Genomic DNA, 27,013 nt, shown 5'->3' on the forward strand with positions numbered 1-27,013 from the left:
AACCTTTAAGGCTGGGCTGGTGCTTCAAATCACCTGTGTGGGACTGGTGACAGCAGTGACCTTTGAGTGGTCGGCCTGATTAGATTGAGGTTCCATAGCGCACTACAGGGGGTGGCCTGAAACACCACCAACCACCCCCACTACCCCTACCACAAACAGCCATCAACACACACACACACATTGAGGTGTGTGACTCACATGTCTCAGAAAGGTGATGGTAATGACTGTAGCTACCTCCACCCACAGCCTCACTCCGTCTCAGCCCATCAGAACATTCTCCACAATATTCCACTCTTACTAGACATTCTAGGGTATTTGCTTAGACAACGTAACTTCAAACAAAGCCTCACTTAGTTTCATGTATTATCCATTTTTAGATCTAAGAGGACGTTCAAATAGAATAGGATCTTTTGTTCTCTTTAAATGTGAACATTTAAATTTGAAGGTGATGTCTAGTTTTCTCTGGTGGATGTGTAGTGGAGAGAGTTGCTAAGCGACTTGGTAAAAATGCAGCGTCAGACAAGGCGTGGCTGGACCTGTGACAGTTCTGTTTGGATAGCACGAGTCAGAGGTCGCTGGCACAGCAGTCCGAGGGTGCCTGGAGCTCTTTACGCTTTGACGGGCAGAGCAGGACCGCCAGCGCCAAGGGAAACCGCATCCAAGCACAGCTCAGGGAGCACTCCAATAAGCAGCAGCGCATTCTCAGTCCAGGCCTGGACCAGGACAAATATATTTCCTCCCGTCTAGAATGAGCTCCCGCCACACGGAGCAGATCTTTACTAAGATGTGGTGGTGTGGCTGTGCTGAGCTGCTGCTGCTGCTGCTTGGCTCGTGAGTTTCAGACCCAGACTGTCAGTGCTGTGCAGGCATTCTGCTGCAGCTGGTGGCTATGTCTGATTATGTGCTCTACTAACCAGGAACTCTGGGAAATGCAGCAGGGTGGATGCACAGTGGCTAACACTAGAAACACACAGTACGTCACAGGTCACACCAATGTCCCTCTCTCTGATCTATGCCGAAACATTTTGCATAGTATGTCTTGAATGCTCAGATCTACTTCAGGAAGACCTGCATTACTGTCATTTTCCTATTTTCAGTTGGAAGGCTGAATCCCACTGGATTGAATCCTCGATTATTAAAATGGTATCCATCAGTGTACTTATCCAGAGCGCCCTTTACACACACACACACACACACACACACAAACACACACACACACTCTCTCTCGCTCTCTCGCTGTCTTTCTCTGTCAACTCCCCCATCTCTCCATCTTAGTCCAGGCTGAAAACAGAACTGCAGATTTCACTTAGCCGCCCCCTCCCTCCCTGTTAGCGAAGCCTCACAGTGATTGCAGCTCATTCTCTCTTAACGGGGATTGCTAAAGGGAATCAATAGAGCAAAGCCTCAGAAGGAGGCCATGTTAATGTAATAGAGGTGGGTGAAATATGCTCTGGCAGAGAGAGATGCTCTCTGGCTCACATCCCAGCAGTAGAACGCTATGGGATCTTGGAGCTCTGAGTCAGGCATAGAGGAGGGCACTCGGCCGGAGAGGCCGTTTTGAATGGATGTTTTTTCTCCTCACATAGATTCGGACAAAATGGTACCTGCTTTAAAGCTCAAGTAAAACTGCTTATTGGTTCATGGTATATTGGGTTGGGAATTGTTGCCTATCATCTGGTGCCTGTGGGGCATTTCTGGTTGACCTTCTGTACACAGTTTCCTCTGTAGTAAAGACTGTGCTGGGATGCAGAGGTTTCAGAAGGGGTTGGTGGTGAGTCACAGTTATGTTGGGCAAAGATAAACAATGCTGGCCATTAGAGTAGGAAGAGAGAAAGTGGAGATGAGGAGAGAGTTAGATCCCATCAACCCTGTTCTCTTTCCTTGTGTCAGCTAATATAAAGCTCTTCATTCATTATTGATGTGAGAGGGTCATGCATTTCCGTGCTTTTCATGACTATAGGGCAAAAACTAGGCTAACAGACGGGTTCCTTTGCCCTCATTCAGACTATGACCCATCTTCCAAGGAGGAAACAAAAGCAACATTTCCGCAAGATTGAAATCTTGGGGCCAGGCTTGGAAATTCACACCAGCCAAATGCGTGTGAATTTGCACAACCTGCAGCCACGGTGGCGTTTAAATAAAAGTATTGCATCAACCAATAATGCAATTGGAGAATCACCTCACCAAGTAACCCAGTGTACGCTTAAAGGGCTTTACACACCAAAGGCGGCGGACGTTTTTTAACTCGTTGGTGACAAGTACAGAGTTCACATCACTGTAAGATGTCATTTTGGTCAAAGTCTACACAGAGTTACACAGTAATGCGAGTATCTAAGCAGAGCGCTGCCCTGACTACGTCACTTCACACTTTAAATATTTGCGATGCCGCCAAGTTCCTAAACTACTGAGCTAGCCACTAAGCAAAACCGCTAGCTAGCTGTATGGAGCCAAGTACTGTATTTATTTGAAATTAAGTAAACTAGCTATAGCTTACAGCTAGCTCTTCAGTTACCTAACCAGCTAGCTATTAAGCACTACAGTAGCTAAGCTAACTATTGAAATACATTCTTCCTATCTAGTTCTAAACTATTTGGTGTTACATGGCAGAGGTTAAGAGATTTGCTGACAAAACGGGAAGGTCTATTTAGCTCTTACTTCCATCACAGTTCATGGTTCGTGACTGTACGTGTGTCGTGACTGTCCTGTAGGCTATGTAGGCTATGTGTGCATGAGATAAATTATTTTAGTATTTTCCTTAAGAGTTTAAATCGTTACCTTTTTATCTATAAATAATCATACTTTGATATTGTAGATAGCGTTTTTTTCACATGCAGTTAGGGTTAGGGTTAGGGTTAGGGTTAGGGGTTAGGGTTAGTGCAGTTACTGCCAGTTTAAAGTAACATTTCAGACATGGTTGTCTTCCCCCAGTGCTCTCCTTTACCACCAGTCGTTAGAAATCGAGCTTGGGTCACACTCCATAACCACACAACACGGCAACCATGACAATGCGCCTTATGTGGTGTCAGCATGGTAACCTATTTGTCTTCACTAAAAGGAGCTCTACCTTTTTGGCCCCCTGTGGGTTGTGGTCTCTGTAGATCAATTGCTCCCTTGTCTAAGGAGCTGTGCCTCCTGTGGTGATTCAGTATCGCTGCATGGCAGTGGCTTTTGCTAGCAGGGTGTAACAGGCCTTGAAGGCTGAGTGGGTGGGAGTGTGTGTTTGTGACAGGACTGAAAGTGACTGCTGCACGGCCAACCTGGCTCGTGGTGCTGAGGGCTCTGTGAGCTTGTGTGGGTGTAGCCATGGACATGTCATAATGCTAGAACACAGGCACAGTCCTGACAGGAGTCCTAGTGGGAGAAATATGGATTGAATAATAGATCAAGTCTTTCAGCCAGGCATAGAGCTGGGGGGGTGGTTATTGCTTAGAGAGAAAAACTTGGCGGGATGGATGTTACAGAAATAAAGGAATTTCTTCTGATATGAATGCAAGTGTTGACTCTCACTGTATAGTATGCCTATCACTCTTATTTCAGTCTACACATTGATTCCCAGTCTCTGTGTTATTGTTTCTCAACCAACAAATCAAACTAATGGAGTTGTGCACTGTGGAAAGAAAATGCAAGACAATATATTACTCTTAGTTTTGGTACTCTGTTCTCAGAATGATTGAGTCCAATCCAGAGTTGTTAATATTTATTTGCATTCTGTAAACTGAAATAAATGAAGTTAAGGCTGAAGAGACAGTGTCCACCTCTGGTTTGGGACAGCAGGCTGGTGAAGGGTGTGGGGATGTGATGGAGGCTGTACTGACCCCAGGACTCTGCGCTGTGTGTCCTGTGTTTACTACCAGTTGGACAACTTGGATGAGCAGGCTGCTCAGATCAGGCGAGAGTTGGACGGACGTCTTCAGATGGCAGACCAGATTGCCCGGGTAAGTCAAACACCATGAACAACAAGTTTTCATTCCATCAGGACCTGAGTTCAGCCGTATATCAACAGATCACTACAGTTTGTTTATATATCTACTGAATCCAATATAAAAATCCTCTAAATGGCATCAAATCTAAATGAGAGAAATGCTAAGTGACAGTACCACATTGTCCTGGTCCCATTGCAGGGTGGAAAGTTTCCCAAGTTTGTGTCCAAAGAGATGGAAGCAATGTACATTGAAGAGCTCAAATCATCAGTGAACCAGCTGATGGCCAACCTGGAGAGCATGCCCGTGTCCAAGGGGGGGGACTTCAAACTGCAGAAGCTCAAGCGGGGCCACAACACGTCCATCATAGACATGGGCCAGGAGGACGAGAACACGCTGTCCAAGTCTGACGTGGTGCTCTCCTTCACCCTGGAGGTACACACCAGGCAGGCCCTTAAAGTCACTGGATGTTTGTGGGAACCACGCATGTTTCCTAGTGGAACGTATAGATTAATTGTCTCCATCACCACCTGTATCGATTGAAGGTAATACCGAACATTTAGACTGTGTATACTTAAATAAATCCAGTAAATCCAGACTGCAAGGCAAGTCTGAGACCAGAACAGGATCTTTGAGGCGAGCAGACTGACATGCTACCTTAACAAAGATGATGAGTCACAGCCATTATCCGTCATCATGATGAGCTGTGATAGTTGACAGAAATGCATCATGTCACACTAGAGAGAAATGAACTAGAATACTGTTATTTCACAAGTGCTGTTATTCCTCTTTCTGAGTCCAAGGACAATTCTTACACAGATCAATGCCTCTCTCAGCAGGTGTTTTTAGAATCTTAAAGAGGCAGTGATTAGTGTTGCATTGAATTTACTTTTACAATTTACATACAATTTTACGTTTGATTCATTTAATGGATGCTTTTATCCATAGAAACACATAAACAGTGCAGATATAAAGTACAGCAGAAGATCAAGGACCAGAAGTGATGGTTCTACAGTATTTTGTTTGTAAAAGGAAACAAGTCAAGAAACTGTCTGTATTTACTAGCTATATGGATATCTCATCAACCAATCACAACAACAGTGCGACAATAACATCTCGACTACTGGAGCAAGCTAAATAATGCATGGGAACATAAAATACATTAGTTAGCTAGCTAGCCACTGTAAAATATTTGTTTATATATGTTAGGTGCAGCCCTTATGATACTTGTCACAGAATACCATATTCTTTCTTTTTAAAGATTTAAAGGTATTGAGGTAGTATCCCATAATGTCATGGCTTGTGGCAGGAGTGTGCTGTTTGGGAGGGTGGCATGAGGTTCAGGGCTGAGTATTGTGGTGATGGAGGGGGTTCAGTGTGAGTCTTGAGTCATGGCTGGTACTTGTCATTTCCAGGTGGTGATCATGGAGGTGGTGGGCCTCAAGTCTCTGGCTCCTAACAGGATTGTCTACTGCACCATGGAGGTAGAAGGAGGAGAGAAACTCCAGACAGACCAGGCTGAGGCCTCCAAGCCCACGTAAGAACCAGCTTGATCTGTCCCACACACTGACCAACACAACCAACCATGACTGTACTTTACATTCCCTGAGTCATCTGTGATTCATGGTTAAACCCTCACAACCAGATTCCATCTTGACTCGACTTGATGTTAAGTCTCCCTGTCCACCTTTGGTACTATTTCTCATGGGGTGGTAAATAGAGTTGGGTCAGAGGATTAGTCACTTCATAGATTACATTTCAATACTCAGAAAATCAGAAAGATTAGGAGTTATCTTAGATAAAGAGGGATTAATTCCCAGTAGGTAAATATTAAATGAGATTTCTGAGCCTTGGCTACTCCTACCCACAGATTTAGGGTTGAAGAAGAGAGAGGCAGATGGGGAGTGCAGGTTATAGGGGAGAGTGGGACTTCACCCACGGGCCTCATATAGTGCAGTCTGGTATGAGGAGGCTGATTAGAGCTTTGAACAGAGTGAGTGAGTGCTCCTCCAGCACTCCTCAAAATTACATACATTACGTGATGCTCTACATTCACTACACACACAAACACACACATACAATTTGTAGTGAATAAATGCAGGAATTATGTTATGCTTAAATATTCTCTACATATGGTGGAGCACTTCAAAAACGGCATATAAATCTTATATATTATAGTGATCATTCATTTTGGTTTGCAGAATATGTGACTCATGGTACAGTAGGTATCCTAGAATACAAAACCCAGAAAACATACTGTATGAAACAGGGATTTCTTTGGGTATTTGTCAGTTACAGTTTAAAAGGCATTAGGCTATTATGGTTCATATAATGTGTTACCAATAACCTAGTGTACATGTTTTGTGGATAACCAGCTTACCCGACAACTGATGAGAAGACTCTTGGTAGCGCTGAAGGTGTGTTGAATACCAATGCCTTTGTAGACATTTGGTTGGATCTGCAAGGTCACCTTCATGCCATTGTAATAGCTACATTTGGCAAAACCCCACCCAAACCAGAAGCCCCCCCTCCCCCCATCCCTCCACACACTCTCCTCCCTTGGCCTTCAGTACAGGAGGAATTATATTACCAAGCAGTTTGCAGTATGTAAAGGATAATACATTTAACAGTCCAAGATGAAACAAGATGTCAAATTCTTATTTCTGGGTGAGATTTACGACAAAGCCTACAGAATGACGCATTCATTGGTCTTCTCCATGGCCCCCCCTTGTGGTTGTATGAAGCAAGAATTTGGCTTCAACAAAGCTAGTGATGTCCTCCTTTCTGCACCAATGTCTGTTTCCCCTTCCTGCCCTTGAATTAGTCAAAAACATGACTTTGAACATGTCCTTTCTGCAACAGCTGACAATGTCATATGTTTCCCTATCAATCAACGATGAACAAATTGAAGACGTTATTGTAGTGTAGCCATTGTACATCAATGCTTATTCTGTGAAGGCTGTTACGTGCAGTGCTATTTTGAGTATTTCCAATTGTGAGTGAGTGTGTGTGTGTGTGCGAGCGTTTGTTTGTTAGATGTATTTCTGTGTGAGTGAGTGTGTTCCCTCAGGCTCGTTCACCAGGCACTCACTCAGTCTCACTCCATCTCCTCTCTCTAACAAATTGAAATGTTACTGCAGCATAGTGTGTGTAGGACTAGACAATGCATTTCATATCACCCCCTCATTGTTGCACACGGCAGGTTCAGTGACAAATAAAGTGTCAGTTGCTTTCCCAGGCCTGTGCCATAACCGAGCAGTAAACTGGTTACATGGTCACGGCTTACAGTCTTTCTTTTCATTCTGCTTCGGAGGAGCCTCTTTTCAACAACCGCAGAAATCTTCTTCGAGGATCTATCTCACAACTTTCACAGGAAAGGCGTGTTGCTGGATACACATAGATAGGACATTAGGAGAGACAGAGAGGCAGCGAGAGACTGGCAGACGCTGAAGGACACCTCGAGTCTTATTGGTGCAATGTTTCCAAGTCGTGTTGACCTTGCGACTGCTGTGTATCGTGGTGAAACTGTTGATCGGTGAGTTTTATCTGGGCAGTTTGAAGAGTGGTTTCCATTCAAATGTGTTTGGTGTTGTGTCTTTCAGCTGGGGGACCCAAGGGGACTTCACTACCACACACCCTCTCCCTGCTGTCAAGGTGAAACTGTTTACAGAAAGCACCGGAGTGCTGGCACTGGAGGACAAGGAGCTGGGCAGGGTAACCCGTCTCTTTTGATTGGATTTTTGAGATTCTTTTGTTAGTCATTGAACTTAAATCTTATTTCTTCTTACTTATGTCTTCTTGCTTCACTTTCTGGTGTCTATATCCACAAGTCCGAGTTCACAAAGACATAGACAGGTTCCACACAAATGAAGTTATAAGCCTTCCAAAGAAAATCCATTCTTCTTGGTTAATAAAATAAAGGTCATACAGTATGACCCATATACTGAGCAGCGAAGTGGGCGAGATCTGTCTATTCTTCCCCTCCTCCCTCTCCTCCCTTTCCACTGAGCAGTTCTCACGTGGGACCTGGCTTGAAGAGCCACACGCACGCACACACACACGCACACACACGCACACACACACACACACACACAAACGCCATCCAGCCTAGCCTTCACTCACACTAATCCTGTACAGTGCATCATTCCAACCCTGCTGTAGTATTGTCATTCAGGGCACAGCTCAGCCTAATCACCTCAGTCAGGGAAAAGGCTTGTGTCATAAGCTATTGCCAGGTAAGCACAATGTGTTTACAGTAGCTCCAGACAGAACTGCTGCCCAGGTCCATACTGTCCCTTTATTAGACCCTAGTGGAGTGGCATAACTGCTCATCATCAGAGTCTGTGATTCACCGTTATCTCTTTGTGAATGGCCGACCTGCTCCGTAGTGTTGTGTGGTGTGCATGTCTACTCCCTCTGCCCTGTCTCCTTTCTCCTCCTTCCTGTGCTGTGTGGTGTGGTGGGCTGAGACTGACACAGGGCCTGACAGGTTCATTGTTAGTGGTCCTAACTACATCCTTCTCTGTCTTCGCCTAATCTCCACTCCTCCAAAGTTAAAAACATCTGCTGTTTGCATAATAACAATGGAAATACACTGGAGACAAAAAAAAAAGTGATATGATACCCTATATTTCACCTTTGGTTTTCACTGTCTGCCACCAATTGTATGCTGATCGATCTGGTGTTGGGTGGCTATGAGGAGTGGGGGCCATCAAGGGCACTGAGGGTGATATGTGTGGAGGGGAAGGGGGCTGGGAAATCACCTCGTGGTGGTGACCTTGGCAGTGACAGGGCTCTTTGATCTCCTACTGCAGAAGCAGCACTGGCAGCAAGGCTTCCTCAAAGCTCTTTAACTCAACAAAGAGAGATTAGGCCTACGCCCCGCTCACTCTCCTGTGATACAGAGACTCAGGCTTCAGCATCACACACACAGAGAGTGATAGACACACACATACACATAGAGATAGACATGCACACACACAGACACACACACAGAGATAGACACACACACACAGAGATACACGCACACGCACGGGCCTGCCAGAGAACAATTAAGATTTAATGGAACCTCGTGAAAATGAATTGACTGTTCAGAATCCCTGAGAATGCTGACTGGTGGAGCTGAATAGTGCACAGATCCAGACCAAAAATTACTTAGTACACCTGGCAGACATTAGGCCTATGCTTTGATTGTAGATGCTTACTGTACAAGGCATAATTAATTTATTAGTTCTAAAAACAACCAGTGAATTACTGTGATTTGTCACTTCTGCCTGCCGCATGTTTGGCTTGTGTACAGGTTGTTCTTCACCCAACCCCTAATAGCCCCAAGCAGTCCGAGCTGCATAAGATGGCCTTGACCAAGGCCTGCCCTGATCATGACCTGAAGATCAAACTGGCCATCCGCATGGACAAACCCCAGAACATGAAGCATTCTGGGTAAGAGGAGTGCCTCTTTACCACTACTTCTTTCTCACATGTTTCTTACAGAACTTCAGCCTTTTCATATCCTTGGCCTAATTTCTAGTCACGTACAATGGAAAAGTACTGTGAGGTTTGATACTCCCCCTAGTGGATACTAGTGGGTATTTTGATTTATACACAGTTGAAGTATTGAAGGCAGCGGAGGCATAAATGACGCAGCGTGTCTCCCTCACAAAGCTCATCTTGTTTGGAATGTTTATGCTGATGAACTTTAATATTTCTCATCATGTGTTACCAGGTACTTGTGGGCATTTGGCAAAAATGTGTGGAAGCGCTGGAAGAAGCGATTCTTCGTACTGGTGCAGGTGGGTTTGAAAGATGAAACCTGCAAGAGCAAGACTATTATATGTGTTGCTAATATGAGGAAATACAGTAGTCATCCTGTACAAGTGAATGATGATGAACGGTCTTGCAGGTGAGCCAGTACACGTTTGCCATGTGCAGCTACAGAGAGAAGAAGTCTGAGCCTCAAGAACTGCTGCAGCTGGACGGCTACACTGTGGACTACACTGACCCCCAGCCTGGTAGGACCACACACTCACACACACACACACACACACACACACACACACACGTTCAGGCAGACATGCTGTTTGTCTGCCACCAGCATCCAATGGCTGATGCTAATTCAAGTATGTGTCCGTCTTCAGGCCTGGATGGTGGCAGATCTTTCTTCAACGCCGTGAAGGAGGGAGACACTGTCGTTTTCGCCAGCGACGACGAGCAGGACCGTATCCTGTGGGTGCAGGCCATGTACCGGGCCACAGGCCAGTCCCACAAACCCGTCCCCCCCACCCAGGTCCAGAAACTCAACTCCAAGGGGGGGGCTGCAGCTCAGATGGATGCTCCCATTTCTCAGTTCTGTAAGTAACCCAGTTCAGAACATAATCAGCTAGGCAAAAAGCAGGTTTCATCTGATGGCTCTCACTCATGAACGTCTCACGCCATGCCTCCCACACTGCAGTCACGGTCACAGTCCCAGTCACACACACACAGTCACGCACATGCACACAGTCACACACACACACACACACACACACACACACACACACACAGAAACGCACTGCCCCTGCTATCCCACAGGTCTGTCCAGCATCTAATGGACCTCCGCTCGTTGTCAACTCCACATGTTTAAAGGTGCAATTCCTCATGACTCCTCGTTCATCTGCTCTCTAAACATCGACCGGGCTGAAAAATGAGAGAAAAAGAACGAAGGCCAAACCACAATTTAAATAGGTCATGAAATATATATACGATCTGAACACTGCTGGTGTTAAAGCTAGTCTTTGATCGTGGCACTTCCTCACCTCATGCTATGTTTGTGACACTAATACTGATATTAGGGAACTTTGCTCTATCCTCAAGCCTGTGTTCCTGTCTGCTGACAACAACTTTTGAACAGCAGTGGAATATTCTGTCTCCTTTTAGAGGGTCACTCCCCTCTGGTTTGTCCAGTCCCTCCCAGTCTAGTCAGATATCTCTGTAGTTTTAACCGCTATGTCACTTTACTTGCACCTTTAAGCAGCCCTCTGGTCAGGTAGCAAAGAGAAGGTAAGACTGTCTGTAGCAGTGTGGCAACACATTCTGTTGTAAATGTTTCTTCTGTGTACCTTTCATTAAACAAGTAACTAATACTTATGCAGTTTAATGATGAAATCAAAGAAGAGTAGCTGTTTTCCTTAAGAAATGAACTTTTCAATCGGCGTAACTAATTATTATTTTTTTAGATTTGTCTTCTCATTTGACACTGTAAAGTCTACTACAGTGTATAAACATACAGTAATCTAGCTTTGTCAGTCAGTATGCTACACTCACTGCAAGTCCTGCTCTGTAGATTGTGTATTTCTACCATATATACAATTTTTGTTACTCAAAAGTCAACATGTACAACACTAAAGAACACTCCACAATAATAGATCCTGCTATTCAAAACAAAACGTATAGCTTTTGGTGTGCATCTTTCAACTTCTTTATTTTAAAGAAATATTTGCTTTGAATTTGTCCAAAAGAAATGTTAGATGGTTTGTATACTATTCTTTCTTTACAACATTGGCATTTATGTCATTTACATAAACGCTTAAACACAACATCCGGATAGGTCCTTTGACGAAACATTTTGATTATATTAAAATCTAAAAGGTATATAGTTCATTAAAAAACTTTCCAATTAAATGTTTTCCCACTATTGGACATTTTTCCAAGCCATAGTGTGAACAACTTTGCAGAACAAGATGAACATAAATTCTTTGTTATTTCTCCATTAATTTATTTGTCCAGTATGTGATCGTTCTTGTGGTTAGTTGACTCCTCTGATACCAGCTGATGCCATTCAATATCCCCTCACAGTGGCACAGCCCCCCCCACCCCACTCCCACCCCCACCTCTGAAACATTGTGGCACACTGAGCGTACATGTTTCATCCCCCAGTGGTCTTGAATGGCACAGGGACCATAACATACACAGCCCTTATGACTCTGCTGCCGATGCTTGGTCTGATTCTACAATGCCGTGACGGTTAGGAGAAGTCCTGGAGTGTTTAAAATATAGAGATCCAATCGGACTATTCTCTGCTCTGACAAACTGAATAGAGTCTGATTGATTGAATAGGTTGTTGGATTTGGTTTTCAATAGAGGATAACACTAAAGTGTTTCTGAAACACAAATGTTTGATAATAATTTAGAATAGTGATGAATGCTATTTGTCTCTTTGAAGGTCATCACTCCAACCCTTTAATTCCACATAATCGTACAAGTCCATAGCATAGTCATGGAGGTACAGTATAGTAAGTTTACAGTGGATCCTGAGTGAGCCAGTACACTGGTTATGTATGCCCAGTTAACCTGACTGGAGATTGTTGTGAAAGTCTTTTGTGCCTTGAAAGTGTAGTGAACAAACTATCTAAAATCCTGAATTCAGACTAAGTCAACTGCAGCAGAGTGATGAGAACCCTTACTGTAACTCACTTTTCTTTTTCTCTTTCTTTCTCTCTCTCTCTCTCTCTCTCTCTCTCTCTCTCTTTGTCTCTCTCTTTCTCAATCTCTCTTTGCACCTCTATCTGTATTATAAACTCACACACGCTCTCACAGACCACCACTCACAAATTCTCTCATGTTGGTACAGGTTGTTGTTTTTTGAGTTGTGTTTTCTTCCTCATGCTTTGCTTGTACCCTTCTCTAGTATTGCAGCTGCTAGGTCAGGGTCTCTCGTGTTTGCTCTCCTCCAGCCTTGTTGCTAGTCTTTATGTTATTCTGGTTTGTCCCTTCTTACCCTGCTGTCTTCTAGCTGGACTCAAGGGTAAGTGCTTCCCTGTAGCCGGCACAGCTCAGATAATCCCCGCTGATTATCTGACAAATGCAACGTGCTTTTCTCTCTCTTTCCCTTTCCTCTTCTCAAGTCTCGATTCATGTCCTAGAAAGTAGTACCGTAGATATCTTTTTTTTTCTTTTATCTCCTCAATTGAAGATTTAAATATAAGCCTCCATTTCTGTCAGTTTAGGATGCATGTATTTGAGAAGTAGAATTATATTTTGACTTAAAGTTTATTATCTATTTATTATTTTTGCATAATTGCCTTCTCTCTTTAATCCTATTGGTGTTGTACGACCCCTCAGAGTAAAGCAGTGAGATGGCATAACTGTCAATGCCTTCCAAAGTAAGGCAATTTACTTTGGATTCAGTTTTAGTCACAAATCTTCACCACTTTATAGACATTTACTATAGAGGGAGATACAAATATGAATGTTTGATAGCATTATTGAATAGTTTGGAATAATCATTTTCACTCAGTGTGAACTTGTGTGGAGAGCACAAAAACCGACAAATAATTCGACACCCACGGCTGTCAATTTGAAATATATCAGACTAGTTTGGAAAGTCTGGCATGAGTTTTGACCCTTTGCTAACCCTGTCTGACACGGTTCAGGGCTCAATTACTTTCAGTACTTTTTTGGGGCTTCTCTTCACGAGAGTTGGCAAATATGTATGCGGAGTATTCTGAATGCCCATGACAAGGAGTAGCCAATGCCACCCCTCCTTACCATAAAATACTCCGGACCAACCCCCCCTGTCCCGGTAGATGGGCCTATAGATAGAGGCTAGACTTGTTGAACCACCCCCTCCTTTAGGGAGATATTTCATTTTGGTTTTCTTTTTGATTGCCCTTTATTGCCTGAACAGGAGAACACCTGTGTCATGTGTACATTGATGGAATTACAGGAATTATTATCTCATTTTCCCGCCCATCTCCCAGAGAATGATACAGATTGGCCTCTGTTGGCTTCATGCTATATACCCATGTACTTGCACAAAATTGTATTGCTACCCTGTTAGAGAATCTCAGTAGTGATATGCCTGTTAGTGTGCTCTGTAGAGATCATGAATACACTGCAACATACTCAAGTATTGTCAACTTGCAAATGCTTAGTGAAAAGGAATGCCGGTAGATGAAATCCAACGTTAAAAATGGGTCTGCAGATTTGCATGACATTTTAAAGCACAATGTCACACTGTTTTACAGCATGTGATGATATAATCTATGTAACAAAGTATTTACTTATGCCTATCTACATCAAAAACAATTCAGTCTTGTTTCTTTTTTTTCTGTAGAGTATGTATTTGTCATCAAGAGATAAAAACAACAACAAAAAAACAGTATGATAATTCCCATAGCCCATTTAGTCTATTCTGGAATCAAACTATTTCATTCCTACATTTAACTCAGTCAAAGAAGTCGTCCCACTCCTTCCCAGTTCAAGCCTCAGGCCCACTGTCTTCCATATTTTAAGCACTTCCCTGCTACCCTATTCATCAACTGTCTCTTACCCCTAGTTTGCCCACCTGCCTCTCTTTCTCTCTTTCTCTCTGTCTTTCTCTTTTTCTCCTTCATTTCTGTCTTCACACTATCTTACTTAACCTAACAACTCCTCTTTAATTCAGTCCATAACAAGCTATTGACAATAACAGTCCTTGTCTCCTAAACTATGTATTTTCATACTTTTCCCCCCGCTCTCAAACCCCTCGTTCCTCTTGCTGAAACACTATCTGTTAGACCTACTCACCCTTCTCTTTCCCTTGGCCCCCCATCTGATCCCTAATAAGGATTACTGAAACAACTCCCGGGATATACGCTACTATACATCTATAGGGGATGAAGAATTGTTTAATGGAAGCCTTTGGCCCCTGTAACCAGAACTAATGAATGGGTATCAACTGCCACCACACCACCCCCCCCCCCACCCTCCTCCTCCTTTCCTCACATCAGGCTGTCAGAATCCTCAGTGTTGTTGACAGTAAGGGCTTCCCTCAACCCCCCACCTTCCCCTCTCACATCATCATCACTCATCTCGGTATCCCACAGTCACGACAGCTGTCACTCACTTTGAGAACATGAAAAACTCTCTCATCCTTTTATGAATTCTCTTTACATACATCCCTTCATCACTGATAGTGTCAGTATTTACTGTGCTACTGAGTAAATGGAACACTAAGAATTATATGAACATGTCTCAGATTAATCAAATTGTGTTTTAGACTTCTAGGGATATGATTATCTTTCTTTACTAAATTTTACACCGCAGTTTAGGATCGACAACTTCAAAACAGACTACAAAGCTGGATGAACAGATTTAAATCTTAATTTGATTTTAGATTTTTTTTAATTATGCTGACTTGTCACTTGACGGCTGTCAGAACTGACTAAACTATTTTTGATTGATTATTTTATAGCAAGATTATTCAAAATCACTATTTTCTCTGATTTGTCTTGTTTTGTTTTTTCCAGCACACGACCCATCATTTGTCAGGAACTGAGTGACATTCACCTATCGCGAATGGCAGAATCTATTGAATACATATGAATGAGAATTCATCATTACCCAACACTTTCTCAAACCTACTTTGGGTCTATAGCACTAAAATGCTAGGGACTATTACACAAATAGCAAAAAGTTGCATGCATTCCCACACAGTACAACTCATCCGCTACTGACATGATAGAAAGATTAGCTAAATATCTTAGTCCAGATCAGCCCAATTGACTCTGTATTACACAATGCAAGTTGACAATGTAAGCTGTAAGTGTTTATAATTTGCCCTAGAAGTAGAAAGAGAAGCCTAGTGTTTATGTGTCGTGCTTAGGTAGAGACATGCTGTTCCTCTGCCTCTCTGAGATCCTCTCCTCTGAACCATGTCCTTTTCCTTGTGCCGTTGGCTGGATAGATGCAGACAGAGCTCAGAAACACGGCATGGATGAGTTTATCTCCGCTAACCCCTGTAGCTTTGACCACGCCTCCCTGTTTGAGATGGTGCAGCGCCTCACCCTGGACCACAGGCTTAATGACACCTTCTGCTGCTTGGTGAGTGACCTTTACATTATTCCACTGTGAGTGAGTCACAACAGATAGGTGTAGGTTAGTTGTTTATCGCTAACCTGACTGTGGTAACTTAGTTGTGACTATCAGCGGTTGACATTCATTTTTTGGGCCACTTGTCGATTTTTTTTTTACAAACATCACTATTGTTTAGGCACACGCAGGCTTGGCTCTACGCCGTTCTACTTTAATTGGGTGTGCTTAATTTTATATTGATATCTATTTTATATTTTACATATTGTTTAGCTCTTTAGTAGGCTATTACACTTATTTTATTTATACATTCTAGTTTTTAAATTAAGATCCTTATATGTTTATTAAAAGTGAAGATAACTGTAGCTCACAGTCACAAACGGCACAATGTTTGCTCGGCTCTGCTATACTTTAATTGGGTGTGTTTGATAAGGGTTCCTCCGGTAGGAGGGACGTAAGCTACGAAAGCTAAGAAGTAAAGCTAACTTTTAGTTTCCAGTGGCCTTATATCTCAAAAGGAAATTTGGGTTTAAAGCTACTGATTCTGTGAGAGCAAGTTTGATAGGCTATATAATTACATTTGTTTAAGCTAAATTATGACAGTTGACTTACCTGTCTGCAATACCAGAGAAATCCCTTCAAGTTGAGCAGTAAGCTACATCATCTTTCTCCATCAGTATCATGTCGAAGCCAGGGAAACTTCTGGCCAGGTCGGGACAAATCTCCTCACTCTTTTCGCCTTGCACTAGGCATGTTTAGCATTAGTTTTTAATCGTGGTGGAGGGATGGGGCGCTTACCTGGTGTTTGCCGAGGTTTCGGTGTATTAAACATTTTCTTACTGGACCACTTAAGCGCCAATGTCGGCTAACTGATTTAAATCCGAATAAGTAATCGCGAGGACATGATTGGCGCCGGCGGGCTACATTCACGGCACGAGCAGTAGAACGCGCGGATCCATTCATAAATGCGCGTATTCATTAAATGTCAGACTGTAGCTGCATTATAGAAAGACAAAAATGTTGTTTTTGCTTGCACTGATACTTTTTTTTTTTTTTTCAGTTCAGCCTTCATTATACTTGTCAATTATTGTTTGACAGGTATAATGTATCTCTGGACTATGCTAACACCCCCTTCCTTCCCTGTGCTGTGCAGGGATGGTTCAGTCCAGGCCAGGTGTTTGTCCTGGATGAGTACTGCGCCAGGAATGGAGTGCGGGGGTGTCACAGACATCTCTGTTACCTGCGCGATCTGCTGGAGAGGGCGGATAACGGGGCCATGATTGACCCCACCCTGCTGCACTACAGTTTCGCATTTTGCGCCTCTCATGTCCATGGCAACAGGTGCGAACTAGCTCCCTCACTGAGTGCTGTAGAGGAAGTTTCCACGATCTGAGAGTGGAGAGGGGACGTCTTCATATTTTTCATAGCTAGAAAACGAGCCATCTACACTGAAGCATCCAATCGTCTCTTATGATTTCTCATTTCTGTATTTGCCTCATTACATTAAGTTATTGATTCTAAATGTGTTTGTTCTTTGTTCATATTTATTTTTAATTAATTATTGTTTATTTTTTGTTTCCATGATATTTCTTTTCTCTGTCTTTTCTTTTCCCTTTGTCCTTTGAAGCCATAGTCTTATAATGTCCGTGTTGCTCATCCTCCCATGCATCCCCTAAAGTCAGAGAGGGCACCAGTGATTGGGGGCCCCTGATGTGTTCTGATGGCCCCAGGGGGCCCTTGATGTGTTCTGATGGCCCCAGGGCCCCACAGAGCTCCCAGAGCTCAGAACCAGGGGCTAGTTCTAAACTGACTAGCAAAATGAAGTTTAGAAGGAAAAGATCCTCCAAATCACAACTCACCCAAGAATCCCCAGTAAGGTAAGCTACAGCTACAGCTTACCTATAGCCAAGCTATAGCTACAGTATAGTGACGGGTTCATGCCCGTCATTCAGATGGAAGTTTGGTCAACACCATAGAAAAGTACTGACCTTCAGCAGACCGGATGAATGCTGAATGGAATGACCGGACTTGTCTTTGGCAAAAATCCTCCAGTTCACATGACAGACTCACTGACGCAGTGCTTCATGGTGGCTCTATGGTGTGTGTGTGTGTTCCTCAGGCCAGATGGATTGAGCACGGTCAAAGTGGATGAAAAAGAACGCTTTGAAGAAATCAAAGAGCGGTTGCGAGTGATCCTGGAAAACCAGATCACACATTTCAGGTGAACTTGCTTGTCTCATACTCACAGGGTCATTCTTTATTTTACTGTGTGCTTTTACTGCTCCTAGATTACTAAACATGAACAAGATGTAAAAGTGTATTTATAATGTATTGTTTTATCCAAGTACTGTACCAAGTAACTTTAAGATCAAATAAATTATTCTTACATTATGTACTCTACTAATAAAAAAGTGCTCTTGTATATAATTGTTTCCCACCACTTATTCCCATAATTACTTAACCTAATAAATGTCACTGCAATAATAATGTACTGCAGTAAAATAAATAGTTACTATTAATCTGTTGATGTTTGTTGTCTTAATGACTGTGAGGTCCAGGGCCACATCACTGTGAGTTGTGTGTGTCTCCCTCTAGATACTGCTTCCCTTTTGGCCGTCCTGAGGGAGCGCTAAAGGCTACCCTGTCTCTGCTGGAGAGGGTTTGTAACTTGCATGTGACTTCTGAATACGGCAAATCATTGGGTTAATTAACTTTAAGATGAAAAGAGAGGAATACACCAATATGTACTTCGTGTGTCCCCCCCCCCCCCCAATCCCGACAGGTGCTGATGAAGGACATAGTAACCCCTGTCCCACAAGAGGAAGTTAAAGGGGTAATCCGCAAATGTCTGGAGCAGGCTGCTCAGCTTAACTACCAACGGATCACAGAATATGCTAAGATTGAAGGTAACTAAACAGCATGCGTCACAAACACATCTTCAACATGGCACCAGTGTGCTACAGTAATACTCCCAGACTTTGCAGTTAACCCTTGCTTGGCTACTGTACATTCTCAACAGTATTAATTGTTCAAGATGAAGGTGCATTATTGTGATCAGTTAAGAATCTCAGATCAGTTTGTCATAGGGCTTTTCAGATATGGTGTTTGCAGTACGGCGTTTCCAAGGTATAGTCTTAACATGTGAAAGTAACTTTATGGTTTCAGTGCCTCTTGAGTCTCTCAAGTGTTGCGCACGGTCAGGTTTGGTTCTACAGCGCATCGGACCTTTAGAACCAAACTAGTCAAGAGGGAAATCCTCACAGAAGTATAAAACACAACCGGAGACAGACATCCTCTGAAGGTGCCGTTATTGCTTTGTCACAGAACTGGATTCAAGTTGAAATTGTATTGGTGTATTTTACTTCCAGCAAACATTTCTCAGTCTATTGTTTGTCTCTCAGTCAAATAACTCTCTCCTTTGTTTCAGGCCTGCTTTAGCTCTGTGGTGTACTGTAGGTCAAGTTGGCTTTTTTGTAAAGATGTGTGAGTAAAAATGCATTCAAAACCAAGCCCTTAAATCTGAGTGCTGGTCCCATATTGTGTCATGAGTTTTCTAGCTTTATTCAGGAATCTTGACATATGGAAGAGCCCCAGGGTGCCTAAGTCCATAAAGTCCACCTACTTTACACTCCATGTGTATATCTTTATCAGTGAGTCTTGCTCTGACTCTCCACTATTACCTGTCCTAGAAGCCTCCCCCCGTTAGACTCTACCTTTAAACCCCCTCCCCCACCAAGTGTCCTAGTTGGCCCCCTCTCTCCGCCCCTGCTGTATCTCTCTACCTGTCCCTCTCTCTCTCCTCTCCCCTGTCTAAGGGACCTCTGCCTTCCTCTCCCTGTCCTTCTGTTTTCTCTTCCTCGTTTCCCAGTAATTGGCTTCGTCACTTTTATCACTTCACTCTGATCCCTACTCGTGATAAGTGGCTTTCAAGCCAATGCAAAGGAATGCTGGAATTGGACACTTACAAACCAGCATCTGTCACCTGCATGTGCTGCAATACATTATTATGGAGAGCTGTTTCTTTGTAGGCATTGGGCTAACCAGATAGAAACTCCAGAAAACCTGATGATTGGGAATACTGTACTTCCCACCATTTGATCTTCTGACAAAAGCCATGTCCATGCCTAAAAAGAAGAGCCCCAGGGTGCCTAAGATACTAAGGTGACAAACCCTTATTATCTTGTCATACCAAGTGAACTTATTTCCCCCTGTCCTCGTGGTGGTGGTCCAATATCAATAGTTCCTTGTAGTGTTGGCTACATTTTTCACTGGACTTTGTCATTGGACCAGCAAGGCCAAGCCAAGGCAGCACTCACTAGGACAGGCCTCTTCCCATCAGTCCCTGACGTCTGGCCTTCCCCCTTCTGACCCCAGCCTCTTGCATGCCCCAATCCTTTCTCCTGTAGGGAAAAAGAGGGAAATGTATGAGCACCCTGTCTTCTGCTTGGCGTCACAAGTGATGGATTTAACCATCCGTGAGTACCTTCCTCATCCTCTCCATCTCTCCCAACCCTTCCAACATTCTTTCTCCACATTGCCCCTATCCTCCTTCACTTCCTTCAGCAATGTCCTCTCCTCTGTGTTTTTGTATCTGTCGCTCATGTCTGTGAGAGAGCAAGTGGGGAGAGCACCAGTCAGAGATCTGGACTGCTGCAGTACAGCAGCCAGGGACCTGGGCAGTACTGCACTGTGCCAACTGTTTGTGGTGATGAACATGAATGAGCGGTCTGTAAGCTTCTTTCTTTTGGTTGGACACACCCATTCCTGTGACTTGAATGCATTGTTACTTTGCTTCTGTGTTATTTCCCTCAGTCGTCTAGTCATGTGTCAGTGGTGCTGGCTGTGCGGGTCGGGCAGGTAGGATATGTCCCCTGGCACTGCCACAGCACGCAGTAGAAACGGTAGCTGTTGGCAAAGGTTCCAGCTGAAGAGTGGATGACCTGCATAATGTGCAGAGTTCCTGTTTGTGTTTCAACTCAAGTCATTACAAGTGTGTCCTGTCTCAGATCCTTGCAGCTGTTGTGTGTCTTAATTTGATGACAGTCTGAGCTTTGTATGTTTGTCGACACACGTCCTGCCGTCAGTGTTTACTTTTCAATGTTCCTCAGCCTTCAGGCTTCAGGTTTCCACGTGTCACGTCTCTTGTCTCTCCTTTGTGGATTCTTTGTGTTTTGTCTAGCTACATCATGCTGCTGGAGCTCTAAGAAATACTCTGAAATCTCTAGGGCCAGATGGAGATGAATAACAACTTTTACTTACCCCCTCGCCCCTCCCCCCTGCAGCTTATAGATAACCCTAAAATGTATGAATCCTTAATATTATTTACTTAACTATTTTCTTGTCTTTTCTCTTTTTCTCTCTCTCAAGTTGAGAAAAATGAAAAAAATGAAAAAAAGGATCCAAAGGATCCAGGTGAAGCCCTGTTTAACTTGTGGCTCAGACCCAGACCATGTCTACGCCCATGTTTATGCACCATACAGACACATACACCCCCCCCCCCCCCATGTCTTGGCATGTTCTTTCTCAAATAACCCTTTTCAATGGGATTTAAACCTAAACATATTTTGGGAGATTGTATCAAATCATGTTGGGTTAGAAAATGTACTTTCCCATTTTCAATTTTCCTGGCGGTGATGATTGAAAGAAAGATAAATATGATAAAGTGATGCAATCTCTTACAAATGAACACTTTATAAGAACACAGCATCTCCAATGTGTTGCAGCAAAACAGTGCAGCAGTATATTAAACTATCAGAAGATCACCTTATTCTCAGAGTTGGAATTGGCAAACATTTCATACATATTTTTTGCATTGAAATTAATTACTTCTGAACTACAACAAGATCAATCACAAAACAAGAAAGCTACTCTTAAGTTTGATATTTAAAGTGTTTACACATCAAGAAACACATTGGAAATGGGTGAAGTATGAGATGAATGACTTTGAAACACTCTCATTACCTTGATAGTCACTACCTATATGCCTGCCTCATGCAAACCCAGGATCCAATTAGAAAACACAGTGTACCCTCTCCCTCTGGCTAATGAAGCCTGTTCTGTCCCCCTGGTGAACTGCTTTGCATGACCCCTCCTCAGACATGTTTGGAATGCTCTTGGCCTAGCAAGACCCTCCTTAGCATGACTATACTGTAAGAATTATATCTGTCAGAATATCACAACAATCTCACTACAACATGCCCCATATAAATACAGGTAATCTCATGAGCTCATAGGCCTAAACTGCAACCCTTTTACCATAGTTACCTATTTATTAGATAGCTGTTGATTCACTTTGGCTTCATGGCCATAACCTTAAGCACCTGTGGACTATCACTGAAGTGATGTGTCACCAACACTTTTCATTTAGCACAGTGTCATCTGATTAATCAGATCCACACAAATATCTTCTCAAGAACTGTATGCACAGCTGTATGTCCTTTTTATTTCCAGTCCATGTTAGCCATTCAGTTAAATGTTCCGATAATTTGCCTATGTTGCTGCATACTTTGTATTGTTCTGACAGCCTCATATCATCACATTCAGATGTTTAGAGTCATCTTGCATCAAAAGACATGTAAAAGGCTATATGCTCGACCCATTCAACCATACTGTACACATTCTGTTATACGTTTGGCACGGAAACAGCATTCAGGGTATAACATTTTGCATGAAGGGTATAATGACTCTTGTTTCCTTTCGCGTGTTAAGTAGATGGTTTATATCCTAACATCACTTGCCTGTATACAAGAGAATAATAAGTGCATGCTAATCTATAGTCTTCGTTTCTCATTTTCATCTTTAGTGCAATCGGCCTGCTTGCTATCCCTATAAAAATCTACTGACTGTCCCGCAAAGGGTCAACTCACCGAAGATTATACAGTGTTTGACTTGTACACATGCCTGAGTGACTTCAGCAGAGGCATCTTGATATTTTATTCATGTTGTCTTAAACAATTCTATGTAGGGACATTAGAGGGCTAGAAATCCTAGATAAGCTCCTAATGAAAGCTCTCCGGCCATTTCCCTGTGTGCTCGACTAACCCCCACACCCTCATCCTCATCCTTCTGCTTCAGAGAACGTAGGCCGCTTAGTCACGCCTGCCAAAAAACTGGAGGAAACTATTCGCCTGGCGGAGTTAGTCATAGAGGTCCTCCAGCAGAACCAGGAGCACCACGCTGAGGTGAGTGGGCCGGCCGTCTTCTCTCCAGCCTCAGGAGCTCCATCTCTCTCCACCCTCACTCATCCCTCAACAGAAGTAGTTCTCCCAGGCCTCTGAAATGTGCCTCTGTCTTTGAAATATCTCTAAGAAAGTGCTTAGAAACAGCCAAAAGCCTAGTAGGATAGTCTAGTTGGATGAAGAATGTTAACAATATATCAGGATACAGTACAGCCAGGTTGTGAATTGGAAAAGGGTGGTATGTGCAGTCCCCTCTTTCATTTTCTTAGTGGTGCAGTGCTGCATACACCACTGGTACAGAGCTCCCTGTAAACCATGCAGTGTACTATGGGTAGCAGTACTGCACTACTCCACTGTAGATCAGCAGATGATGCATGCTCATTCAGTGGAACATCTTCCAAACATGGAACACAGTTGCACTTACCCAGTTTACACTGCACTACGAGTGTCTTCTGTATTTTAATATAGAAATATATAGATTCTGTGAGAGAAGCATGAGGAGCATGTATACATTGATCTAGATCTAGAGGTGGTCCTAGTGTGATCTGAATATTTGCAGATAAGCAGATTTATTCTATTTCTCTGAATATGCTTGACAGGCGGCAGTCACAAGTTCTGGAGATCAATCGGTACAGTATCTACTATTTCTCTTTCTCTCCAGTCCCATCACAAACCTCCCCCTCTCGCATGTGTGCCAGTGAGGCCATAGTAGTGTCTGTAGAGTAGGGGTGAGGGGATAGAGTGGGATGGGTGGGTGTTTGTTGGCACTGAAATAACAGCCAACCTACTAAATATTTCAAGTACAGAAAGGCTGCGCCCTACAGTGTGAACACAGCATGTCCATTGGGCCATAAAGACCTTGCCTCTGTACAGTAGCAGCATGCTGAAGTAAGAAATCGCCAGAGAAGGCTCCATGTGGTCCTTTGGCCGAGTCCACCATGAACATCGTGTCTCTCTACCATCCAGCGTTTTAAGTTGGTGTTCACGGCTCACTCTGAGTTTAGAGCATTATCCTCCTGGCTTCTCCTCTGTCATCACTCTGCTGTCCCTGCTGTCTAAGACGCTCCCAAACCCTGTAAGAACAATGTCTGACAGAAACGTTGTTGTTTTGTACATCTCCCTGTGTTCTCACTGTTCGTACAATATGTGACGGTCCAAGCAGGGAAAAGAGGTATGTGGTGAAGCTGAATGAGAACCCACCCCCCTCCCAAACACGGTCTGTGCATGTCCAGTAGATGACCCTCTCCCCCTTTCCCTCACCTCACTTCTCCTTAACACTGGTACAGTCCCTCTCGACTGTTGCCTTGGTGATACTGTAGCACCAGCCAGTGTGGTTGAGCTGCGGCCCTGTCGGAGACTTCCAGACCTTGCCTGTGTCTGGCCCATGACCCTCCTCACACAATGGAGCTCTAATAGCACCTCGGCTCTGCCTCTCCCCGGTTGTCCTTGTTCCATTTGCCCTTCCCCCTGCTCCATTTTCTCTGCCCCTGAGTGCTCACCCTCTCCTTGAATGTGATGGAGGACAGCCTTGTTTGCTGCCTGTACTGTGGCTCTAACCTAAATGCTGTCTAGTATTGTTCGTGTTAGGAGGGGTTGGCAGGTAAGTGGAAAGGTAAGTAAGGACGTGACTGCCATTCATGTGGCTTTAGTTCCCCTTGGCAGATGTCTGTCAGAAAGACTGAGTTGAAATCCGAGCATGCAGCATTATTATATAGGATTGTGCCTTTGTCTGTTAATGGTTTCCCTTCTTGAATTTGGAGAATGTCAAATTTTAAGTCATGAGCAAATGAGCCAAGACTGCCAGCACAACAGCAAACATCAACAGATGCAGAGAGAGAGGTCCACATATCCACACTGGGAAACTGCCACCTCAAATTCACCTCTCAGACAATTGCTGTGGCTATCACCTGGAGGTGTTGTGACAGATATGCTATGTGCTGCAGTCTTTGACGTGCCTTCTCTAAAACGGCACGGTGCATGTGTCACATTCACATCTCTCGCAGGGTGTGTTGTTATGCCAACGATGTGAATGGTGGAAACCCGGTCTCCTACTTGGAGAGCAATGCATGCAGGGAGTTCCATGTGTGCATGAGAAAGGCACCCAAGCTTTCCCCATTAGTTTACAGGAAACCTCTGAATACTTATAACTGAAATAAGGCACAGACTGTTAACCAAATGAAATTAATTGCTTTTGATACATATCTCATGGACAGTTAATTTAATTTTAAGATCCAAATTCAGAAACGTAAATAGATGTTATTGATATAGACAGTACAGTACATGTAATGTTCTGATTGCACAGTAGGGTCCTACAGTAGTTTCAAATGAATCGAGTTTGTGTTTTACTTGACATTTTACACAGTCCAGTCCAGTCACACCACTATTACAATATTTTTTGGTAGGTTGTCCTTAAAACACAGTGCACCGGGTAACTATACACAATGCTATGTTGCTCTGCTGGTGTGGGAATTGCAGTGTTTATGGTGTGGTAAGGTCCTTATTAGCTCCCGATTATTTGTGCCTCTCTCCGCCCTGCCCTCCCTTACCTTGCCTTGCCTCGGCCTGCAGTCCTCTGTCCTGACTGGGCTCTGAATTCACCCTCCGCCCCTGGTGTCTCCTTAGGCCTTCGCCTGGTGGACAGACCTCATGGTGGAGCATGCTGAGAATTTCCTGGCCATGTATGCTGTAGACATGGATGCTGCCCTGGAGATCCAGTCTCCTGAGAGCTGGGACAGCTTCCCTCTCTTCCAGCTGCTTAATGACTTCCTCCGCACTGACTGTACGTGTGTTCACTCTCTGTAGGAACTGAGGCCTGGTACCAAACTTTTTATAAAACACATAAACAAATGGCTACGTGAATGTGTATGCTTCTCTTTCTCCTTTTCTCTCTCTCTCTCTCTCCCTCTCTCTCTCTCTGTCCAGATCACCTGTGCAATGGAAAGTTCCACAAACACCTGCAGGACCTGTATGCTCCTCTGGTGGTTAGATATGTGGACCTGATGGAGTCTTCCATCGCACAGTCAATTCACAGGGGCTTTGAGCGAGAGTCATGGGAGCCTGTTAAGTAAGGGACCTACTTTTAAACAAACAAAGTGTAGGATGGTTGGGGATGCCAGGCGTTTGCCTAATGACTGAACAAATCCAGAAACACCATATGTGTATGACGCTCCACATACAGCCAGAGGAATGAAGCGCGATTTGTTAAGTTCAACTCACTTTAAGGCACTACTAAAACTACTACCATGTTTACCCTATTACACGCCAGGTCCCTTTGTTGAGGGTAATACCTAATAGTTCCATCTTTTTGTTCTGTGGACTAACCCTCATAGTGTGTGCTTTGAAATGTCGCCCGGGGAGAGAAGGTCTCCAGTTTATTCTGTTGCAAAGTTATTTTATTATTAAATAGTATGCTTCTGACTTTGCCATTCCTTTTAAATGTTTGCTTATGGTCTGTTTATATTTTAACGTTAAGGAAACTTGTCAATGAGCAGCACTGAAGCAAAAAAACAAACAAAAAAACAGTATTTGCTTTACATGATTGTTGTTCCGTCCTGCTGCTTTTGTAATATGTTTGTCTCTGAGTTCAACTGAGTGTAAATATAGGTCCTCTATGTACTGTATCTGTGCATCCGAACCCTACTGCTCTTAAACCTGTGGGTACTCTACATGTCTGCTATGTATGTTCTGTATGTCTTAAAATAATCAGTTACTTCATGTGAATTTTGCTTTTGGATTTAGTTAATTTTATATTTAGTGTCACATTGCTTTTTGCAGCGCCCACATTACCACTGTTATGGATTCTTTTCTTTTTCTTTTTGTCTGTCTCTTCTGCAGGAGTTTAACAAGTAATCTGCCCAATGTGAAACTACCAAATGTGAACCTCGAAATTCCCAAAGTACCAAATCTACCAGTGCCAGTAGCAGGACTATCAGTTAACCTTCCACAAATGCCTAGCTTTTCCACCCCGTCATGGATGGCAGCTATATATGACTCTGAGTGTGTATTCAACAAGTTCACCCTAGATCTAATGCATCACCAAAACATGCCTTGGTATGAAGATGTTGTTTGTCATAATCTGGTTAGCAGCTT

General features: G+C 43.5%; 1 protein-coding gene across 12 annotated transcripts in view; it reads left to right on the forward strand.

Moving 5' to 3' along the window:
- cadpsb (Ca2+-dependent activator protein for secretion b) overlaps nt 1-27,013 on the forward strand; it is a 51,622-nt gene that overhangs the window by 18,691 nt on the left and 5,918 nt on the right. The window contains exons 4-26 of one of the 12 annotated variants that reach the window (XM_084704670.1): nt 3,855-3,935; nt 4,122-4,355; nt 5,336-5,457; nt 7,523-7,634; nt 9,220-9,359; nt 9,643-9,709; nt 9,820-9,928; nt 10,055-10,267; nt 12,688-12,699; nt 15,622-15,758; nt 16,900-17,087; nt 17,429-17,458; nt 17,507-17,623; nt 17,866-17,967; nt 18,342-18,405; nt 18,529-18,652; nt 21,114-21,158; nt 22,821-22,927; nt 23,524-23,553; nt 24,087-24,095; nt 25,547-25,703; nt 25,847-25,988; nt 26,759-26,920. In XM_084704670.1, coding sequence (XP_084560796.1) covers nt 3,855-3,935; nt 4,122-4,355; nt 5,336-5,457; nt 7,523-7,634; nt 9,220-9,359; nt 9,643-9,709; nt 9,820-9,928; nt 10,055-10,267; nt 12,688-12,699; nt 15,622-15,758; nt 16,900-17,087; nt 17,429-17,458; nt 17,507-17,623; nt 17,866-17,967; nt 18,342-18,405; nt 18,529-18,652; nt 21,114-21,158; nt 22,821-22,927; nt 23,524-23,553; nt 24,087-24,095; nt 25,547-25,703; nt 25,847-25,988; nt 26,759-26,920 — 2,504 coding nt within the window. Of the gene's footprint in view, nt 1-3,854; nt 3,936-4,121; nt 4,356-5,335; nt 5,458-7,522; nt 7,635-9,219; nt 9,360-9,642; nt 9,710-9,819; nt 9,929-10,054; nt 10,268-12,687; nt 12,700-15,621; nt 15,759-16,899; nt 17,088-17,428; nt 17,459-17,506; nt 17,624-17,865; nt 17,968-18,341; nt 18,406-18,528; nt 18,653-19,009; nt 19,012-20,152; nt 20,222-21,113; nt 21,159-22,820; nt 22,943-23,523; nt 23,554-24,086; nt 24,096-25,546; nt 25,704-25,846; nt 25,989-26,758; nt 26,921-27,013 lie in introns of all 12 variants that reach the window. The other 11 variants (XM_084704669.1, XM_084704673.1, XM_084704677.1 and 8 more) reach the window with 11 other exon arrangements.

The sequence above is a fragment of the Hypomesus nipponensis genome, chromosome 9 (assembly GCF_054491055.1).
Source record: "Hypomesus nipponensis isolate SF chromosome 9, ASM5449105v1, whole genome shotgun sequence".
Classification (NCBI taxonomy): Eukaryota; Metazoa; Chordata; class Actinopteri; order Osmeriformes; family Osmeridae; genus Hypomesus; species Hypomesus nipponensis.